The sequence below is a fragment of the Anopheles stephensi genome, chromosome 2 (genome assembly GCF_013141755.1).
Source record: "Anopheles stephensi strain Indian chromosome 2, UCI_ANSTEP_V1.0, whole genome shotgun sequence".
NCBI classification, from domain to species: domain Eukaryota; kingdom Metazoa; phylum Arthropoda; class Insecta; order Diptera; family Culicidae; genus Anopheles; species Anopheles stephensi.
This window is the reverse complement of record NC_050202.1, coordinates 20,160,244-20,182,400: the sequence shown is the minus strand read 5'-3', so window position 1 is coordinate 20,182,400 and position 22,157 is coordinate 20,160,244. Positions and strand designations below refer to the sequence as shown.

The 22,157-nt window shown below is 41.0% G+C and overlaps 1 protein-coding gene across 2 annotated transcripts; it reads left to right on the top strand.

The window, feature by feature from the left end:
- Positions 1-287: 287 nt before the first annotated feature.
- LOC118503554 (phospholipase B1, membrane-associated-like) lies at positions 288-20,522 on the top strand. 2 transcript variants are annotated; one of them, XM_036036961.1, is made up of 7 exons: positions 288-418; positions 15,408-15,734; positions 15,831-16,009; positions 18,578-19,020; positions 19,097-19,214; positions 19,284-19,360; positions 19,961-20,522. In XM_036036961.1, exons 2-7 carry the CDS (start codon positions 15,431-15,433, stop codon positions 20,103-20,105), a joined length of 1,266 nt encoding a protein of 421 aa, XP_035892854.1. In that variant the 5' UTR covers positions 288-418; positions 15,408-15,430; the 3' UTR covers positions 20,106-20,522. The 2 variants fall into 2 exon arrangements, with proteins under 2 accessions (XP_035892854.1, XP_035892855.1); XM_036036962.1 differs by having other exon boundaries at positions 15,386-15,734.
- The last annotated feature ends 1,635 nt before the right edge of the window (positions 20,523-22,157 follow it).

Below are 22,157 nucleotides of genomic sequence, written 5' to 3'. Positions count from 1 at the left end.
GCTAACGATACTGGACACGGAAATTATCGGCCCATTCGTTATCGGAAACCGGTCAATAGGGGTAAGCATTCGGCGGTACCAGGTGCCACTAATTGCCGAACGGTTTTTCGGGCCATCGACCAGATTTCTATGCCGTCACTGTTGGTGGGTTGAAAGTTTTTGTTGTTGTTGTATCTCCTCGACTTCTCGACGGCCTGTGCTTAGAACGATGCTAATTATGAGTATGTATGGGTGCAGGGGGTATATTTGATCGGACAATTCGCACATCGGCCAGTAGTGTTCTAGTGTGCTCCGGTGGTGAAGGATCGCAGGACGATTGTTACCAGTTGCATCGTCAGTGTGTTCTAGCGTGATAGCGTTGGAGAGACCGAAAAGCGAGAGTGCTGCTAGTGAATAACAGTTTGACATTTTGAAACAGGTATGTTACAGAAATGGTTTTTTAAAATTCTTAAATTTTAAAGAAGGTAAGAAGGAGATACAAACCGGTAAAGTGGACTAGTGGTGCGCATCAGCTTCCTTGTGAGATGTTAAGGAGACAAATATTTAAATATTACTACGATCAGAACAATAAGACTAATCCTACATAATTTGTAATAGTTTTCTTTCTTCTAAGAACGCTGAAAAATATTAGAAAAGTCCGCTGCTTTAAATATGTTTTGAAATCATCTCGAGAGGTCTTAATCTGCCGTTTCTGGCTTTCAGTGCGTCGATGTTACTCGTAGATGGGAAGTCAATCTCAAAAATGGGTTGGCAGTTTTAATGGGATTTGATCTTCGGTTCATCCGTGTATCCTGGAATGAAAGTGCAAGGAGTGGTATACACAATACGAAACAAAACGATAAATCAAAGTAGGATACTGTTTCCGCCTATTGCGAAATCCATCTAACCTTGAACTTGGACGGTTGTAGAGAGTGGTGAAACCAGTTAAACTGGAAAATATTTTCTTAAGCTTTACGGGTTATGTTTTTGTTGATAATCTTAAGAACAAATAATTTATGCAAAGTGATGATAAAAAGTTTTGAATGAAGTAAAATCTCTACAAACTCTTCGGTCGTTTGAATATTTTAAAAAGATGAGTGGTTTTTTAAAATAATAAAAATAAAACAAAAACTGGTATAAGCCGCTGCTGAGCCTGAAACTCTTGTTTTCCAGCGGCAAGCCTTTGGAATTTGCCATTGATTCCGTTTTGCAAAATCTGGTTTTTTGGGCTAGTTTTTTTTTTTCAAACACCCAATAGTTGAACAGGTCTAGGAATGTGAGAAGGAAGCGGATTGCTCCTTTGGCTGCTTTACATGTTCCGGTTCCTTTCCTTGATTGATTTGTTTGATTGGGAATGAAAGGTGTCAGTTTACGGTTACTATTATGGAGAGTTTAATTTTCGATGGCTAGGTTCGTATCGCTATTAAGGAGATTAGTTCAGCTATAATGTTTAGGTGATAAATTAAAAGAGTTATCGATACAGTTTTATTTATTTATTTATTTTTCAGGATTTTACGTACAATGTATGGTTAATTTTAATTTTCTTTAGTCATGTATAAAGTATTGAATGTTTGTGTTGTCTGAACCGTCACCCATAGTGAGGAGTAACTATGCCACTACGTGGTATCATTAAGTCTAGTAAGCTGGAAATGGCAGGCATGGCCTAAGAGGTCGTGAGGCTAAGAAGAGCGTAAGAGAGAGAGAGAGAGAGAGAGAGAGAGAGAGAGAGAGAGAGAGAGATTTTTGTGTTATATTATTTTCTAAATATGCGTCTCCGTAAATGATGTTTAATTTATTCTATACTTTATCGTATGCTTACTGGGTTATTAGTTCCGTTTATTAACTGTTTTATCGTTTCAAATTTAAAGCTTACTGTTTTAAGTGTTTTGAATTGTTTACTTACACCAACTTACAATCTGTAACATAAATAATTCAAAACGAGGTCCTTCTTCTTCTTCCTTGGCACTACAACCTCTGATGGAATCGGCTTGCCATTTCTAGCTTAATGTGACTTGCTTTTACCCGCAGCAATCTTCACTCGGTTAGCCCTGCGTGCAATCTTCACTCGGCTGGACCGGGTTTCGAATCTCATCAGGACCGTTCGCCCCGTAGCAAGGGCTTGCTATCCGGCTACGTGGTACCGTTTAGTTATGTGAGGCATTAAATCACCAGCAAGATCTAGTTGGGCGATAAGGCTAGAAGATACATAAAAATAAAATATAATGACGAGGTGAATTTTTGTAGCTTGTGAATTGTCCATTGAAAGTGAAAAAAATGTAAGTATTATCTATTCCCTCGGCAAACAATTAAAAACCCGAACTGTAAAGTTTTTCCCGACAATTAACTTACACAACCGATGTACCGTTGTGCGCTTCCTTCAATTTACACCCTACTGCAACATGATCCTCTTCAACATCCATCACCGGCTGACCTTCACCTTCGAACGGCTGTTCAACCGCACCGCATCGTTAACAAACAAAGATTATAACCCGGGAAAGGTCACGCATTAAAACATTGTCAACTACAAGAAGCAAGCATTAAGCGACCTTTTATATGCCGACGTCCGCAAAAATCGGTGACCTTCAGCAAACGTGTACGGCTGCGCAAAGCGGTGTGACAATTGTTGATCTCCTTAGCGCATTAGAGGTCAAACTCTGGTTCGAGAAAAACAGGGTTCCACCGAAAGTAGGAACACTCCGCAGCAGAAAGTGCACCGGTTTATTGAAAAGTGTTTCCCCCTGTTCAACACATGGCACACCAATCAGGGTTTTCGTGTTCTTTTGCACGGTGGTTTTCTTGTTGTCATTTTATTTCTCTCTCTGTGTGTGTCATGTTTCTATTTTGCTCGCTACTTTTTGCATACCAGCTGGTAGTGAAGCTAGCCGTTTTCTAGCTCGTATTTGTTCGTATTGTAGCTTTTTTCTGCTTCTTGCTTTGCTTGAGCCTGCACGAGAATGGTGAAAAATGCAACCGACGCACGTCACGATCCATTGCCCCGGTGCGAGGCAAACGGCAAAAGCACCGCGAAAGCCACCTTGGAACAAAAACAGGGAAGCTGTGTGGTGGGTAGAAGAGATCGATCTGGAGTTAGCGATCGGCGGACGGTTTGAAGTGCGATCAGTAGCACTGGAAGCTTGATGCCGTTCACTACTACCCCCGAAAACAAAACGAATGTTTTCCCTTTGCTTTAGGTGGTGCCAGTGGAGAGTGCGCGTGTGTGTGTTTGTGCGGGGGGTTTTTCATCGGGGGAAACAGTGCTGGCAGTAGTAGAAGTGGCTGGCACGTTATAATCAATTTTGTATTTACGAGAGTGCGTGTTTCAAAGAGCCGAGAAGACAAGTGGCCTTCTTACCCTTGTGTGTGCGTTTTTGTGTGAAATGTTTCATGTAAGGTGAGCTGTTTTTAATTATGTGCAAAAAGAAAAGGCAACAAGCACACGGTGTTTCAAGTTCAATGTGAGTTGTTTGTGTTCAAGGTCATGTTTAAGAAGCTTTTCTTTTAGGTGATGAAGTTTAATAATCAATTTTCCAGCTGAGAAAAAAAACCCGCCCAAAAACCGAGAAAACCGGTGAAAAGCAATTTAAATACAAGCGTATCGTCGTTACGCAGTGACGTTGCGTAGCAACGCTGTCAAGCGCATTGCAGCCATTCAGGGGGTGAAAACAAATCAATCGAATTAGGCACGCTCAGGGTGAGAGCGCCGGCTAATGAGAGCGGGGCCTCGAGTTTCATTAACGTTTAACGGGTTTAGTGTCGGAGTGTGTGTGTGTGTGTTTTTCGTGAAAATAAGCCCGAGCATTCCAGATGGTGCTAGAAGGGCTAGCGAGACGAAAATTAAAAGATTAGATAAATGTAGAGGAAGATTTCGGTGATGTGAAATAGAAGTGAAACAACCAGCGGAAAGGGCCACCAAATGTTACACCGTGGATTGGTCTAGAAACCCTTTGAAAATAGTAAAATAACGAAATTAGTTGTACGAGACCGTTTTTGGGGTCATTTTGATCAACCAAATTCCGGCATCCAACAGCACCAAGGGCTTTCACACGGATTTCCGCGTTTCTAGCTCTTTCTTGGCTCGCGAGCACGAAGGTTGACGTTTAATAATCGAACGTCCTTCACATAGCAAAACTCATCGCGAGCAGCGGTCATTATAGTCATTCAATAATAATAAACCCATACCCACGTCATGACGTCGGCGCTCGACTTGGTAAGGTCCTTCAATTTAAAACACAATAGTTCGTACAATTGATTGTACGACTCACAGACACACATCCTTGCTCACACTCGTATCCTATTAAAGATAACAATCGATGTCGCTATTGTTAGGCTTTGAAAATATTAAATAAAATGTTAAGCTTTTTTTTCAAAGAGTAACTGGTGTCCTTCAGGGTGCGGTTTTGCAAATGGGGTTTTGTCGGGTGTACAAGTAGATCGATTCCTTATGTGGCAAGGCAAGTTGACATTTGTCACCGGTCAAAAGCAAAACAATGTATCATAAGCACACCTTTCTTTCGCTTTTTCGTGCTTACTAGCAACCACGTGCGCGGGTTAGAGCTTGGTCGTTTACTTACAAACGGACAAATAAACGACACGAACTCGAACTCTGCTTAGGAATGTCATTTCACTTAAAACCGCAATGGCATTGCTATGTGAGAGCGTAAAAAGTGAGAGAGAGAGAGCGGGAGAGTATCGTTCGGTTGCCAAATATGTACCCGGTCACACTCTGTGTCAGTTGAAGGTTCGTCGCTTGCGCTTCCTATGTCGGTCGTTGAAGTCTTTCGTTGTACCAAACCGGTAACCGAGCACCGCGAATGGCACATTCTGATTGACGTACCGTTCCGGATGTTGAGTGGGGTTTGTTGCCGGCGTTGGGTAAATATTTTAAAACGCTCTGACCATCCTCCCCATTTGGCGTTCGGGTGGGGGGACAGTGGGCTCAATTTCGCTTTCGTTGGACGCTACGTAGCAATTGTGCGTGTTGCAGCGTGTAGGATGTGCGTGCGGTGTTTGCATACCATTAATGAAGTTGTTTGCGAAGAGACGCTGACGCTTGGACGCTTGGTGGATGGTGTGTCCTCGTGCCAAGCAAGGCGGGAAAGGAAATGAATCATTTCACTTAACCTTTGTCGCGGGGCGCATAGATCGCGCACCGTGCGATATGTTTGCAAAACTCTGACAAGTGATGGGATGTAAATGCGTATTTGATGGATGGATGGTTGATGGTATTGTGGGCTCGCAAATGGATCTCAAGAATGCTCGATTGTATAATTGAGCAAATAATGTTAAATAATGATGGTTTGAAGGAACTGCTTCCGTTCCTAATCGATTGAGGGCACAAACAGAGGGTAATTATACCGTTAAGCAATTGATTGGAAATTGATGAGATGCAGTTTAAACTGGGTTTATGTAAGCTTAAAAGAGTTGAAGCTGCAGGAAATTATTTGAATCTTTTTCTTATTCATGTAGAACGAGCCATGTCCCTACACTGGTCGTGTTATGAGCCCCATAAGGCCTAGGTCTGCATTATATCCATGGGACATGTCCGTCTTACCATTTTTCGAATACTTAAGCGTTGCGGAAAGAATTCCAATCCCAGCCTAGACCACATACCTACAATTAGGGGTATCCCGACTTGGCCATTTTTTGGGTTCCATGTCCCGATAAGGACCATGTTATTAGCCCCATGCGGCCTAGCCGTTATTGTGTTACATTTAAATACTGTTGATGCTTTAATTTGACCTTAAGATGTACTTAAAACAAACTTTGAGCAGCCTTTTGCTTCAAGTTGTTCTTGAGCCGTACGTCTCATGAAATGGGATGTAAATTATTCTTCCTCTTATTACTTGGCACTACTACATCGATAGGTCTTGGTCTGCCTTTCTTATGGCTTTCTTGATTTCCTCCTTAGTTGGATAATCAATCCTACGTACGGGGAGGCGAACTGGAAAGGGATTTTAATCCCGGTCCAGCCGTGTGATGACTGGTTTTACTGTCAAATTGGCCGCCGGAACGTCCCGAAGTAAATTCTTACTATAAGATTATTCTCATAAAATGTTCAGATTATTTACTGTTTCTTTTTTATCTGAAAAAGTGTAGTCTTGAGTTAATGTTTTTATTCAAACAACCTTTTTCTAGTATACCTAGTGGTATGTTTGCATAATATTTTATTTGTTTATTTGTTTTACTAAATTGAACAATTTTTTTTTCCTTTTCTTCATCATCTTCTTGCAAACCTATCTGTATGTGATTACACTGTGGTCTTAACCTGCTGCAGAAGTCCTCGCAATTCATGGACGATCACCATCGTCAGTCAATCTGGTGAACAGATTTAAAGGCTCCATCTCAATTTTATCCTATCGGATGTTCCTTATACGTGTGGCTGGCCTTAAACTACTTTTATGAGTTGTGTCGTATAGTGCCATTCTAAAGACATAACCCGGTAAATCACTGCCCATTGCAATTTTTTATTACATTGTTATGTTGCGCACTGTACTTAGGGACAACTTTTATTTACATTTTCGTACATCACTCAGTGCCTTTTGAAAGTGAGAACATAAAAAAATGCTCTTTTAACCCGATTGTACTTGAACGTGTGTTATTTCAATGCCAAAAAGCGTGTACAATACCTGCAAAGATGCTTCACTGCTCCATTGTATGGTAATCGCAACCATTAAATCACCTCCGAAACGTTTCTCACTAGCACACCGTTTAACCTCATTAAAAAGCGAGCTTTTAAATCTCTCTCGCACACACACACACCGCTCAGTGTCAATGTCATGATTGTTTCTCCAGACGCCAGCGAGATAGGAGACAAAAAATCAAACAAAAGCGGGGTTTGATTCAGCTAAGACATCATCAATTTACCCCGGCGTCTAGCCAGCCTGGGCAAACGTGGCCAGACCAAGCACAGAAAACATATTGTTTAAATTGCGCAAACAATCAACACCATAAACGTTTTTCTACCGGCTGGCGAAGTGAGGTATCATGTTTCACTGTTTTCTTACGTGCACGACAACCGCACAAGCAAAGATAGTTCGTTTTGGTAGTTTGGTGGTTCGGCGGAGTATTTGGTGCGTGCGTGTCGGTTGTGCCGGGCACGTTCTACCAACGTTACCGCACTGCTTATGCAGAGATTTTATGGTGAAAAATGCGGGATTTGTATACGGCGGCGACCTAGTTGCGGCGGATGCGTTGGTGGCAATGTAATGAGTGTGATGAAATTTTTCACTTTTGGCAATGTAATGAGTATGATGTTTTTGGGTTGAATTTACCGTGAAAATTGTGCACGATACTTTAAAAAAAATCAAGCTTTATTAAAAAAGTTAGAAAAATTCATTTGTTTTTATTTTAATTGTCTCATTTTCTTTAAAATCTAATTTAAAAATAAAGTGTTTAAAGAAACGCTTCTTTCAAACAAGGGTATATTGAATAATTCTGAGTTCGTTTTATTTATTATAAATTTTCCATAGTGTTCCTTGACTAATCATTTGGACATCTAGAGTCTAGGAAGATAGTATATATTCCCTTATATGTTTTTGAGTAACATGTAACGGCCAGTTCTAGTGAGGTTCAAACCTCGATACGTCTAGCCCAATCAGTGAAGCGACAACTCATTGAATTTGAGGGAAGTTTAAAGATTAAAAAACGGATAAGGTTTTGATTCAAATTGATTTTCAATGTTCTTGATTACGTTAAAACAATTATTTATTGAAGATGATTGATTTATTTGATCTCGTTAAATACGACTCGCTGCTGAATTTCGAGTAATAATTTTACTTATTTATTTATTTATTTATTTATTTTCAATAATGACGGCTTGAAACCGTATTTTCAGCACCGCATGTACTGACGAAGTATAAATTTCCAAAAAAACACAAAAAATTACCAAGGCATTTCGCCTGATACTCCCTGATACTTCGCCTTATCCCGGGCGTGCTCGGTTGAAGGTGTCTGGCTATTGCGGTGTGGTTGTTCGGGTCTATTGTGGAAGTTTTGTCCGCGTCTATTGCTTTCTGTTGATATGTTGGTGGTAGTGTGGAGTGTGAAACGGAACATCCTTCCGTGTAGCGAATCTGGACTGTTACAAAACAAAAAGAAAACAGTAATCTGGGCATTACAAACATTTGCCTGCGAACAGTGTTCCGCAAGCACCCCAGCAGTGATAGCCTAAGCTCGACTAAGCCAGCACCGAACTTAAAGCTATCGGCAAGTTCGATCCAGTAACAGCAGGGACTCTGATAATCACAATGTTGGCCTCGCCAATCACCTCCGAGCCCAACGCCAGCGAGGCCGAACTCATTCCATCAAGGCTGAACTGGAATGAAGAACACTGTTACAGAAAGTCTGCCTCTCTTTTTACGACAGCGCTGACATTGAGCCCGGATGCCATCACTCCGTCAAGAAATTAGTTTAATGAGCTATCAAATGTTCTTTTTTCTTGGAGAAAAAAATACCAAAGATTATGTTTCAAATGTATAACTATCATCTGAGTATCCAATCAGCGCAGAAAAGTTTAACTCACATTGCATGATTAATATTTCTTACTCCCAACTTCCGTTCTTTAACCTTCGCCTGCGTATTCGTAAATAAATTATGTTAGAAATAGACAGAAAGAGAGAAAGAGAGAGAGAGCGAGAAACATACACAAAACTGTAGCTCTTAATCCTGTGCCGGAATGTGGCCGGCTTTTTTGTGCAGGTTCGAAAGTGAAGCATTAGTTGCAACCGTTGGAATGCATTCCAAGGCGTTTGATTACTAAACGCACTGCCGCGCAGTGGCACAATCGCTCACACATACACACTGTCATGATTAATGTGAGCACGTTTTCATGCATTTCAAACCGTGTTTGCAGTGGGCGAATAAGATAGAAAATCGAACCGAGCTCCTGTTTTAACGCTCAAAAACGGAACCACCGGTAATGGGTGTCGGGTTAGTCGGTTAAATACCGATGATTAAGATGTAATTTAGGGTTAGTTTTTGGGGTTCGCTTGTGTTCGGCTGCCTAAGACACTAACGCGGTAGAAAGCTTGACGCGTTGGGACACACACGCTCACACACACACACAGGGTTGGCCTGCAAAAGGGTGTTGCAATGACGTTGTTCACTTCAATTAGTGTTTGCACACTGTCTCCGATCTGACCCTGGCTGCGTGAGGCGAGATCGATCGATGTCGCTGGGGCGTACCAGCACAAACTCGTTCAACGGGTCGCTCTGAATCCAATTTTTATGCGAGCCTGTGGTAGTTTAGCCACCCTGGCCTGACCGGGGCAGTTTCAAGAAACTGTAGATGCCAATTCTAATCTCCCCGGGAGAAGTGTAGAAAACAACATGGGAAGGAAACAGGGAAAGGAAGAAGGAAAAGCAAGAGCAAAAGCCGCACCGAAGGGCACCGATAGCTGCTAACGTTTGAACGCGATGTAAATATCCGCAAAAACCTCCACCGCCGGTTGGCCAACAGGTAAGGCGAGCGGTTGTTGTTAGAAGCGGCCGGACTCTGGCCCACGGTATCTTCACTGGGTCAAGGTGGTTTCGATAGGGTGGTGACGGAGTCGGGTTGGGTTTTAGCGGTTTTCTCATGCGTTTTGTGCCGCTGTCAGGGCGCCGGTTGTAAATCACTTTCGCGGGAGAGCGTGCGGATTTGCATGTGCAGGGCACGTGCGTGGTTGAAGCAATATGTGGAGTAGAGCCCCTCGAACCATAAAACACAGAGCAGCAGCGAGTGGTTGGAGCTATGTAATTGAAAATTCGAAACGTTTATCGTGTCTTGAGGAAGATATTGGGGGCTGTTTTTTTTTCTGTAGATGAAGATTTGCGGTTCGTTTATGACACAGCACGAAACGATAGACGTGGAGCTATTAAATTACATTGTTGTGAAGTCTATCGGGAGGAGGTTCAGTAGGTTCAAGGCTGCTACATTGCATCTGAAGAAGTAGCTGATCTGCGGTCAATGTACCGCCGAGCGTGAAGAGATATTAATGGGTTAGTGGTGATCATGTCCCTTCAGAGTTTTCGTGCATCTGTCGGTCGTTTGGGGTAGGTAATTATCCTTCGGCTCACGTCATGTTCAATTGCTTAATTGCGCTGATGGTGATGAGTTGTACTTACAAAGTGCGAAAACACAGCTTGAAAGGCATGAAAAGAATATAATTAATAGCCCGCGTTTGTTATTCTTGTTTTTCATTTACGAACTCAAGAATGGCTTTTTAGTGTGTCTTGAGGATGTGCGGAGCGAAAGAGATTTTTGCTGGCTGCTGACATAATAACCGAAAGCTTAAGATTGAGCTTTGGCAAGGTATCCAGTAGCTCTAAAGACAGTCATCAAATAAAAGAACGGCAACATTATAGCTATAGCTCGCTCAAATTATTTTCATTTGGCTTACTACTGAAGGTTCGTTATCAACTACTTTGAAAAACATTTATTGTGTCAATGCCTACAATATCGACAAGACTAGATCACTGATCGACAAGACTGGATCACTGTTTCACTGATATCGACTTCTTTAAGCAAGAAGCATTGAAAGAATATTCTGCTATTTAGCTCATCTATACCTTAAAATAATCATGCTGTTTTGAGAATACCTATGAAGGCCATTCTTACCTATGTTCTTCCATTCTCTTTCCGCAAAAACTCAGTACTCTCACTTTTAGAGACGATCTGGACCTGTTAAAGCGATACCAAAACATCTAGCACCTTAGGATCGGATATGTTAACTCATGGGTTGAAGTACTCAATTTAAATATTCTCGCAAAGAGGGCCATCTCAGGATTGTCCACTTCAGTACTTCCTAGATTATGATTACCAGCAGTAACGAGGAGTGAATTTGTTCGTGGATAATTTTTCGAACAAAAAGTGTATTTAACTATCTCAACTCGTAGGCAAGTCAGGGGTTCCTCAGGGCAGTGTCTTAAGTCCTTTATTGTTTTCGCTTTCCATCTCGGACTGCATCAGGTTCCTTCCTCCCAAAGGATGTTTGTTGTTGCATACTGACGATGTTAAGATCTATCTTCCTGTGTTCTTCTCTCAAGACTTCCTTTGCCATCAACTGCATTAGCGGATTGTACTTCCTCTAACGGGCTCATCCTTTAAGTTAAAAAAATGCAGCGTAATCTCGTTCGGCCGCTCTCACAGTAAGCAGCTATATAGCTACCAGCTCGGTGGCTCAACACTCCCACGAGTCTCTCTGGTAAAGGACCTTGGTGTGTGGCTCGATTGCAAATTGTCTTTTGAGCCACACATCTACTCAGTCCTCGAGCAGGCCAACAAATTATTGGGCTTCATCACCCGTGTGGCGTCTGAGGTCCGTGATCCGTTGTGCTTGAGGGCGTTGTATTTCTGCTGGGTTCGTCCTATTTTGGACTACGCCAGTGTCGTTTGGTCCCCAGCAGATGTCACCTCTATGGATAGGTTGGAGAGCGTACAGCGGAATTCCACAGATGATCTTAACCTGTTAGTGCGAGTTCTAAAAATTTCGCAATAAATGCTTTAGGTTCGGATATGTTAGCGCATGAGTTGAAGCACTCAAACAGACTCTATTTAGAAGGATGAGAGATTAGTCAACTTTATTACCCTGCAGATCGCTATTACCATCAGAACCATTGGCGAATAGATAACTCATCTTCATCACATTGGTTTCCTTTGCCAAATTCTTGTAGCGTGGAGATGTTTTCAGCTGGCTTCAAAAACTTCTCGTCATCTTCGGAGCCTTGAAAGTCAGAAGAATTTCAAGATATTTATCAAGATTACTTTATAAGTACAATAAACCTGGAACTAAGAGTAATACAGAGGGTCTAGTTAAAGAAGATCTTATCAGAGATTAGGACCAGTTATGACTGTAGGAGATCTTGAATCATAAACATGAATAACCTGCCGGATGCTTAGTAATCAGGCAACGTCAACAAGACGTGCTACATTATGAGGAAGCTACGATCGAATCACGTCTTTTTCTCAGGTTTCTGTAATTGCATCGAATGTCTTAAAAGGTCTTATATCCTAGCTCTCTGGATAAGGGTTACTTCCTTTTCTCTAAATTAATTTCGTATCAAGCAGAAGCAGTAGCAGTACTACCTTTCAAACAATCAAAACACGAAGTAATTAATAGCTTAAAATCTCATAATTAATGAGTCACATCAAACACCGGTTGATTTGATTTTTACGATCCTTCTAATGAGCGTCCAAACCCATGCATAAAATTTATGTTTTTCAACACACCCGTTAGTCAAGCCGGGCGATCACTAGTTCATTAGTGTGTCGTTAACAGTTCCCTCAGCACCCCTGTTGGGTGGGCTATACAAACCGTTGGTTACTTTGTGTGGTGCTTTTGTTTTTCTTCTAGCTTATAATCAAGATCGGAGGAGAAAAATAAGCTTTTGATTCCTGTTTTCTTGTGATTTGTTGCACTTTTTTGTGAGTGTTACTTCGGGTTTGGTTGCTTGCTTTCTTATGATTGTTCGCCGTTAAGGCTACCTTGAACTTGAACTTGAATGAAGCGAGCAGCAAAACTGAACAAAGGAAAGCATAATTTCTTAAGCAGCCACTCACACACATACACACTTCGAGTGAACCTTGTTGTGGTGAAGAAAATTGGCACATAATAGCTTTTCTCACGCCGCATTTAAATGTGGCTCACAGCACAAACAAAACCCTTTTGAACCACCCAACTGCCACGAAGCGGAAGCTGACTGTTGTTCGACCGTTCAAGCGAAGGGCCATTTTTATGAATGGAGAACGCAAAGAGGAAAGACACACGGCAGACGAGAAAGCCTTTCCTTCACAGGCGGGAAACAACCGTTCAATCCACCGGAGACCGGTTTCCGTTCACCCCTTTCTGGCGTGCTGCCCTGCAAGCTTACGATTACGAAAGCGGAATTATCGATCGAGACACTGACGCTGGTCACGATCGGTTTAAGCTTTCGTTAGGTTAGCTGTGTGTGTGCGCGTTTATGTTTTCTCTCCATCGAACTTTCCGTTTCATTTGCGAACGGCATACGGCACGGTACGGTAGGCTGGAAGGCGCGCGCAATATATTTATTGCACATACGGATGAAGTAATTGCCTATCTTTAGCGCCTAATTCGGTCAACGTATCAAGGTCGGGGCATGCGCTGTGGGGTGAGTACGGGCCCGTTCGAGTCAGCCCGTATGCACGGGGAATGCACAAATGGTGCGTTACAAAATTATTGTTTGCATAACGATAATCGGATCGTTCGGTGGCGGCGATGGCAATGTGTGCTGGAACGTGATGCGGTGTTAAGCATGCATTATGATTATTGAATTACTTTTTTGTCGGTGTCGATTTTTCGGTCGGGTGTTGTTTACTTTTTTACGTTTGGTGTTAATTTAAAATGAACTGCTGAATTGGTAATGCATGGGATTTAAAAATAATCAAGCGAGAAAGCGTCGATCGATAAGCAATTTGAATAAAACCAGCAATTTTGCACTATGTTCGATGTTTTATGTTTAATGTTTTTGTGGTGGTTGATTAAAATGATCGATTTTGGTTTTATGATTAACTGAAATCATGTTTTTTATACAGTGTTCAACGGGATACCATTTTTTATCTTATTTTCTTTTCGTAAATTTCTTTAACTTAGTTTTCCATATCTAATTCCCCTTTTTAATAAATTGTTACTTCCGTTTTTTTCGTTCTCCTAACAATTTTTATTTACTTTTTTCGATATTGGAAAAGTTTTCAAATTTATTTTATTCACTTATACGGTTATGACGGTTATATGAATCTTCAAATTTGTTCTGTGTAGTATTTATATGTTTGTATTTTTAACTTATTCCTGAGTTTTACAGGGGGTTTCAGTTGATAAGGCAAAAGCATCCATTTTTATTGTACGCTCCTTGGGTATTACATGCGTATAGAAAATCAAAAACTTAGTGTTAAAATAAGCTAGTCTGTTTCTCAGAAAGGTAACATGTTGTAGAATGTTAGAATAATATAGAAAAAAATCCCTCTGCACAATTTGTTCTGGACCACTACGGGAAAAATAGCTACAGAAGCGCTCCAAAACAGGACGGAATTAAAGAAGATGGTTGAGCGTGTAAGCTCTTGCATCACTATCAAAAGGACTGCTTATATGCAATGTGTAGTAGTATTTATAATGTGATTAATCTTTTATGGGTTAATGGTACTTATAACAACAAACATTACACGAAATCGTGAGTTTAGCAATATTTCTAACATTTGTATCAAACACTAACGCTTCTGTAGCCGTTTGTCAAGTAGTGTTCCTAGCCGACATGGGCAGTGGAATGATTTTTGTTTTATTTTTTCAATATTCTGTTCCATCTAAACTTTCTGAAAACTGGACTGCCTTATTTTTACACTACGTTCTCGACTTTTTATACCCGTGTAAAGCAATGTATGTCCGATATTAGCAATTCTATCACTGCTTGTGGGTGTCACATATTTAATACAAATAAATCAATTAAATTATCAAACATGCTTTCTTTCATAAAAAATTTAATGAATAGATGCGATATTAAAATAATAAAAATCAAAACATAAAAAAAAATAAAAATAAAAATCAAAACATAAAACCGTTTACTTTACTATTTCAAAGTACATTTACGTAAAAAAAGGTTGTTTTAAGCTACTTGTATTTTTGAAGGATTTTTAAAATAATTAGAATAGCGGAGAAAAATGTTTTTCGTAGGTGTTCGTACAGTTATGTTGTATGGAGCAATTTTGTAGGCGCCACAATAAATTGTTAACGTGTGTGTAAAATTATACTTTATTCTTCAAAATGTGTGTTTTGTAATTCTCTACAATTTATAAAAATATTAGTTTAAGCTAACTCTTCTAATTTTCATGTTATTCTTTAAGACCAGGTGTTCGTGTAGTTGTGTTTAGGACTTTATTGAAATATTTTATTGTATCTTCGCTTGCTTTCACAGTGTTTTTTAACTCGTAAAAGTCTAATTTTACTCATCAGGGGCAACTTGGGCATATTGCTTACAATTAGTCTACAAAATAATATAAAATTAATATCAGCTGAGCTCACTCGGGCTAAAGTGCCCCAGCACGGCTCGGAGAAGGGAATCTATTAATAATAAACTTTGCTATGCAATATTCTGCGATTCAAATATTAAAATCATATCTGTTTTACAATCAAATGCCTACATTTTTCTCATGCGCTTAACTTTAAATCTCGATACTCACTTCCAATGAATCATTGATTCTTCTCACGTGAATCAACCATAAGCAAAGGAATATTAAACAAATGACGCACTTGTGCCACTCGCTGGCAGATAGATGTGACTAAGTGTGATATTTTTGCGAAACTTTTTCGTCTCCGGGTTCGGGTTTGGCCTTCGTTCCTTTTCTCTTTCAGCTTCCGAATCATGATCATTCATCACAGTGTGCGCGGATCGAAAGCACTTCATTTGTTGAATCAATCAGTTTCCTATTTCCTTCCTCCCAGATACCGGTGCACAGTGACACAAAATGATTCTTCGATGTTCCGTGGTGGTGTGGTGTGTACTAGCACTGTTTCTGTTACCGGTAACGGACGGTCGGAGGGATACGCACGTTGACGTTACCGATCAGCAGACAGTGCTGGACAGTGTTGGTATGCGGAGTGTGTTTCGCTTCATGCGTACGTTTATGTACAACATCGTCGGCAAGACGGGACAGCGCAAGCGTGGGTCCTTTCTGCAGGAACGCATCCCTCCCGAAGTGCCATTTCCGTGTAACGTGTCGCTGGGCCGGAGTGCCAAGCCACCGACGAGTGTGCATAAGCTGAGACCAGGTAGGTTGAGGTTTTTTTAGCCTTTAATTTGGGGATTTTTAGTATATTTGTAAGAGATCCTCAAATGTTAAGCCTGGGTTTTCCGCCCGGTTACAGGAGATATAAACGTGATCGCCGCCATGGGTGACTCGCTGACCGCTGGCAGCGGTGCAGCCGCGTCCGGTTTTGTCGACCTGTTCCAGGAAAATCGTGGCCTAGCGTGGAGCATCGGTGGCCAGTGGGACTGGCGCAATGTAACGACCCTGCCGAACATAATGAAGGTGTTTAATCCGAAGGTAAGCTGCCAAACCGAAACCCAAAAACCAGGTCAAAAAGGTTTCCCCTTTCATGCTGCACTTGCTTTCGGCAGGCGGCTTTTAAGGTCCTCCATGTACATCTTGAAAGCCTGCCTGCCACCGTCTGCTTATTTTCGCTTTCGATTGCACTGTTTCGTGAAGTGATTGTTGCGCAGTGGCAATAAGATGAGTCACTGGCGGACATCTGGCCGATTGCAGCTGAAGATGCAAATTTTTGGGTGGAGGGAGCAGCGCAATTGCACCCAAAAAGATTGTGCAAAGCGCACGGTTTTGTGGTAGCGGTTAGTGGCTAAATGGTGAAGCTCCTAAGCACTTGCGGTATTCACTTACGGGCCAGAAGGATCGTGACCTTCTTACCACTGAACATGCTGCGGTTTCGACCGTTTGCTGAAGACATCTCAAGGAAAACTTCCCCTTCGAGCGTTTGCTGGAGATGGTATGCACGGAGTGTTTGAAGAGAGAAAAATGCCACACCATCTTGCATCACCGTAAGGAAACGTTGCCTCATCTCAGCATCATAAACACCAGCTTAATTGAAGCGCTAGTGTTAGCAAACGCAGTATCCAAAATCAGGCTACGCCTTCCTGTGGGAATGAACGCAAAAAAAAAAAAAATTACGTGACCCATTATTGGCGCAACTCTTCCCGACCAGCCCTTCATAACGCAGCACAATTGCTTACTTCCTCTAACGAGAAGCAAAGATAATTGAATTAAAGGTCGCTAATTGAGTACGATCGGCGCGTTAGTGTGAGACTTTAGCATAGCAGCAGTAGTAGTCCGTTCACACGCAGCTTAGTCATCTCCGAGACTGCTGGGGTGGATGCGTAACGCGTCATTTTTTTTCCAACCAACCTCAATACATGTCCGGCGTGTCCGATCATCCCGCTGACCCGTGCTCGAATTGAACTTTGCCATTTTTATTACATCGCCTAGGTTCGCCTGGACGCGGCTTGTAAACAAAAGCGCCACACGATGGGATGAAATTGGATGCTTTCTTTCAGAAATGGTAGTTGCTGTGGGACGGACTGCAGACACGGACAATTGTAGCTTATTACGGTGGACTGATCGTAAGGGTTCAAAGGCGCGCGCACACACACGGGCAATTGACGTAATGTTATTTTCATCCTAATGACACAGTGACCGGGAAACATAACCACATGGTTCCTGTTGGCTGTGGAGCGAACGATGCTAAAGGTTGTTTGCATGAAAATTGCATATTCTTGTTGATGATTTATAGTATTGCTTGATTCGTTGGGATGGTTTTGTAGCTTTGAGACTTGGGAGTTTGATGAGTTTTTTTTTGGAAATATGAAGTGACTATCATTCTTGTTAAATTTATCTAGATCCTTATGAAATAGAATTTGATTAATTTCCAAGGTTTTTGATATTCACAGAAGACCGTTCAGTTCAGTCAGTTTTTTGGTTAAAATTATTTATCTAAACAACTTATTGCATGGTCGGCAACGCACTTAAGTATCTGGCCAAGTTGTGAAGATATCTGGAGAGGTTTGATCATGGTCGATATATTGATGATCCGTTGAGGAAGAATCGACCATTGTTGGATATCTTGCGGAACCTAAGAATTGAGAAGTGAAAAGGTCTAACCGAACTCAACAGATGCATTAAGATGCATCAAAGTTATCTCCAAACAGTCGAAAATATACGTCAAGGCGTGTCTTTCAGAATCCTAGTCTTTCTTATGGCTAAGACCCATGATGCTTTCAACTATTGAATATTTATCCAATATCAATCAGTGCTAAAGCTGTTCTGGTCCTTATAAAATGAGTTTGTGTATGAGAAAAAATAGATTGAAGCTGTAAGAGTTCTGCTAAACTTTAAAATGTATGCACCATGAAGGTCTCTCACAGGCCTGCAAGATAACGTCTTCTTCCTTTTTCTTGACTCATCGATCATGCCTACTAGACTAGATGGCTTACTAGACTTGTTGATATCGCATAGATGGAAAGTCAGTCCCCACTATGGGGGAACGACCCAGGTGAGATTTGAACTACGGTCCTGGTGGATTGGCTAGCCTTACAATATAACGTAAGATCTTCAATATGAAGTCAAGGTCTAAAAGCTTCTTGAAAAATACATAGTCTGTGCGATAGAGATTAAACGACATAGAAGCTTAGATTGAATACATATGGGCTTGGTTCTAGTCTTCCATGGTTTTATAAACAACTGATAGATCTCTTCCGGACATATACGAAGGTTTAGACGATAAATCTTTGTATTTAATGAAGCCAAAAATATAGATTAAGTTTAATTTGTGATGCATACACCTTGACGACGGGGATAGAATTATGCTTAGGCAAATTTACATTCTCATAATCATTATCCTATGCTCAAAATAAACTTGCTTTGAATATTGACTCTATTTTATTGCACGATAAAACGATGAAAAATTTGCATGTAATTGATTTGCGCAGACAGCACCCTTTTACACGGACCCAACATTACAGAGTTAATCGCATTGGATTGCAAATGCGGTAGAACTGATGAAACATCTGTTGCGGTCCCTTCTAATTTCCTTCCCTTTCACAGCTCGTCGGTTACTCGCTCGGTGACGCTTACCCGTTTCATCGGGACTCCCAGTTCAACATGGCCGAGATCGGTGCCGTTTCGTACGACATCCCGTACATGGCACGGTCGATGGTGCAGCGCATACGGCGCGATCCGCGCGTCGACTGGAAGCGCGACTGGAAGCTGGTAACGATTTCGATCGGTGGCAACGACATCTGCACGTTCGTCTGCACCATGCGCTACCCCGAACAGCTGCCCTCGAAGCACCGGTTACGGCTCCAGCGGACGTTGCGCTATCTGCGCGACAACATGCCGCGCACCTTCGTCAACCTCGTGTCGGTACCGAGTGTGGCGAAGGTGGTGATGCTGCAGCGGAAACCGTTCGAGTGCGCATCGCTCCATAATGGCGAGTGTTCCTGCTGGATCGGGAAGCTCTACAATCAGAGCGATGCCTCGCGGGCAAGGTGAGTTAGAGTTGGTTGGTTGGTGTTTTACAATAAAGGTAAGGAGTAATATGTTCGAAAACACTCTCACCGACAGATGGAGACGGATACAGAATGAGATGATAAGGGTGGAAAAGGAAGTGGCAGAATCGAAAGAGTTCCGAGGACTGGACGAGTTTGCCGTCGTTTATCAACCATGGTCACTGAATGTGACGGTAAGATAAAGCTGATTTAAAATTTTGCAATAATTTCACATAAAATTGTTGATTTTCTTTCTTTGGCAGATGAAAATGAATGGAAAGGAAGTTGACTACTCGCTGCTTTCAATTGATTGCTTCCACATGAGCCAGAAAGGAAATGCGTAAGTTAAAAAAAGGTTTCTTTTCACTTTGACGTTTTTTGTTTTCTATTTTTTTATTTGTTCATGAGGGATAATATTTAATTGATTTGGTTTTTTAATATTGATTTTATTATTTAATATTTATTTTTATTGTTTTGATATAATCATACAGATTTGTTTCTTTCAAGGATTTATCAAATATTTAATGATTTTAAATCCTTGCAATGCAATACTTTTTAATTAATTTTGTTTTACACATATATATTTTTCAAGTAATTTGTGTTATTTTATCAATTTAGCATTTCATTCTCTTTACATATTAGTGCTTTCGTCAGTTGTATTTTTTACGATTTAATTTCTTAAGTTTATTAATTTTTTATTCAAGATTTTGTCAAGATATAACTTTTACCTTCACCTTTTTTTCATTCTGTTTGTATTATCAGTTTGATCACCTGGTAGTTAAGACACAATTAATTCATTATTATTTCTCAACATTATTTTCTTATTATTTGCTTCATACTGCTCAACTTTTTGCTTTTGACTTTAACAGTTTATGTAGTGTTTTATTCGTTTTCTATTTTCGATAAAAAATTCTCCTTATGCTTATTTTGTCACTCTTAGCTACGCCGGTGCCGCACTGTGGAACAACATGCTCGAACCCGTGGGGAAGAAAACCCCCAGCTGGCAGCCGCTTATGACAAACTTCAAATGTCCCACCAAAGACTCACCTTACCTCGGCACGTACGATAACAGTGGTCATAGCTAGCGACCCAGATTCACAATGTTTAGAACAGCAGCGGCATTTAAAGTGTGAAAACGAACGGACAGTGCGAAATGTTGTGATGCTAATTTATTGTAAAATGTTTGTAAAACACGCATTGCAACACAACACATCGGTATCTGTTTAGTGTTTAGATTATCTATGGTAGATCTCTTCATAAATCGATTTCAGTGCAGATTTATTGTAGCCAACTAATTGTAGGAATGGACCGATGAAAAGATCTTCATATAATGAAGTATCAGCCGAGAGAAAGAGAGTCAGTGAGCGTGCCATCAAACGGGGCACAATGTAAACGAAACCATGTCAGTAGCACAACGCGACGGCAGTAGAACTGAGGTGGCAAACGCGCGCTGAGAAACCGATGGAAATAAATTGTTCAATCAAACTGATTCGTCTCAAGTACGCTCGTGCTGTGCATGATAATTGTGATAAGTGATATGATGTGGTTGTTGTAGTTTTCTTCTTCTTCTTCTTCATTATCTTCTACTCCGAAACTCAAGAGCTGCAGCAGTTGTATAATGCTGTCGAGAGGGTGACGCACAGCCGATTATGACGGTGCAGCAGTCACCCGCGGTGTGAAGCGCGGCATTTTTCGATGAAGGATGCATTTCACCAGATTTTGTAAAAGCGCAAAAAACAAAAAAAAACGAAACAAAACCACTCCATTCAATTGCTTTCGGTGTCTTCAGCTCTTCGGTGGCCACGGGCTTTTCGTCGTCTTTCGTCTATTTTCGATTCGCCGATGGTGGTGGTTGAGGTTCATTTGCGAATTTCGGATTCTGCCGGTTGAGCAAGCTTCGGAGTGTTTAACGGTGTGTTGCACTTTATTTGCACATTGTCTCGTTCGAGGGTCTGTGTTGTCACCTCGGGGTGTTTGGTTTGGTTTGGCATTGCTATCTCACCGACTAGGTAGGGTAGGATCCGATTGTTTTAGTGTCTTTCGAGCGACTCGTGTGCATATCAACATTCTCTTTGCGTTGGTTTTGTTTTCGAGAAGGGCCTTGCTGTCGGGGAAGATCGTGTGACATTTGTATGATGCAGTCGGAGCGTCATTAAAATGCTTGCAGCTAGTAATTAATGCTTTCAAACTCGTGTGCATTTCAATGTACAGGTGAGTTAATAAATTATATAAAAGTTCATGTGTATTGCATATCATAAAGCCGACCTAAGGTAAGCCCTTTATGGAAGGTATTCACCAGCTTTAAATTACCAACAAAACTGCAAAGCTTTTTACTGTCTACACCAAAAAAGTAAACGAACAAACAAACAAACCAAAGGCACCCGTGCATGACATGTTTACGGTGGATCATTTAAATGAAGTACCAAAACCCTGGGTCGGGATCGATCGCGTCGTACCACTCCATTTTCGATTGTTTGTAAACTTCTGCAAGGACAGCACTGAAACCATTAGCCGGGAGACGATGATTTGCAACCGTACGAAGTGCACATTAAATGGCTCGTTAACCGTTTGAGTAGAGCCTTCGGTTAGGTGTTTGTTTTAGGGCTTTGCTAGGCGAACAAAAAAAGCATGATAAATAGATCTCTCTTGGAAATCCACTAACTACAAATTTGCAATCAATTTCAGTTAAAAGAATTTGGAATTTTTTGATGAATTTCTATGATTTGTTATGGTAGATTACTAAGAGATACATGCATTTATACATGCATATGGAATTTCTTTTAAAATTGGAACTTATCTTGGTCCAATGGGTTGTTTAGGATGATTTTCAACAGTTGCATAGCCTTAGTATATCCAAAATAGGGGCAGTGATTTAACTATGGTTAATACACTCACTCTCTCACTTACCTTCCGAAATTGATTGAGAGACTAACATCAGAGTTAAAACCTGAAATGCAGACTGTTCTTTTTTTTTTGAGGACGTTTTTTAGTAATCAGAGGTCATGACATCATCAATGTTCTATGCTAGTTTTGGATCTTTAAAGAGAATCAACGTTGGGAGATTAAGTTAAGAAAATTTTAATCTATTTGCTCTTCACGATAATTACAGTTAACGTGAGACTCATTTCAGATCCGTT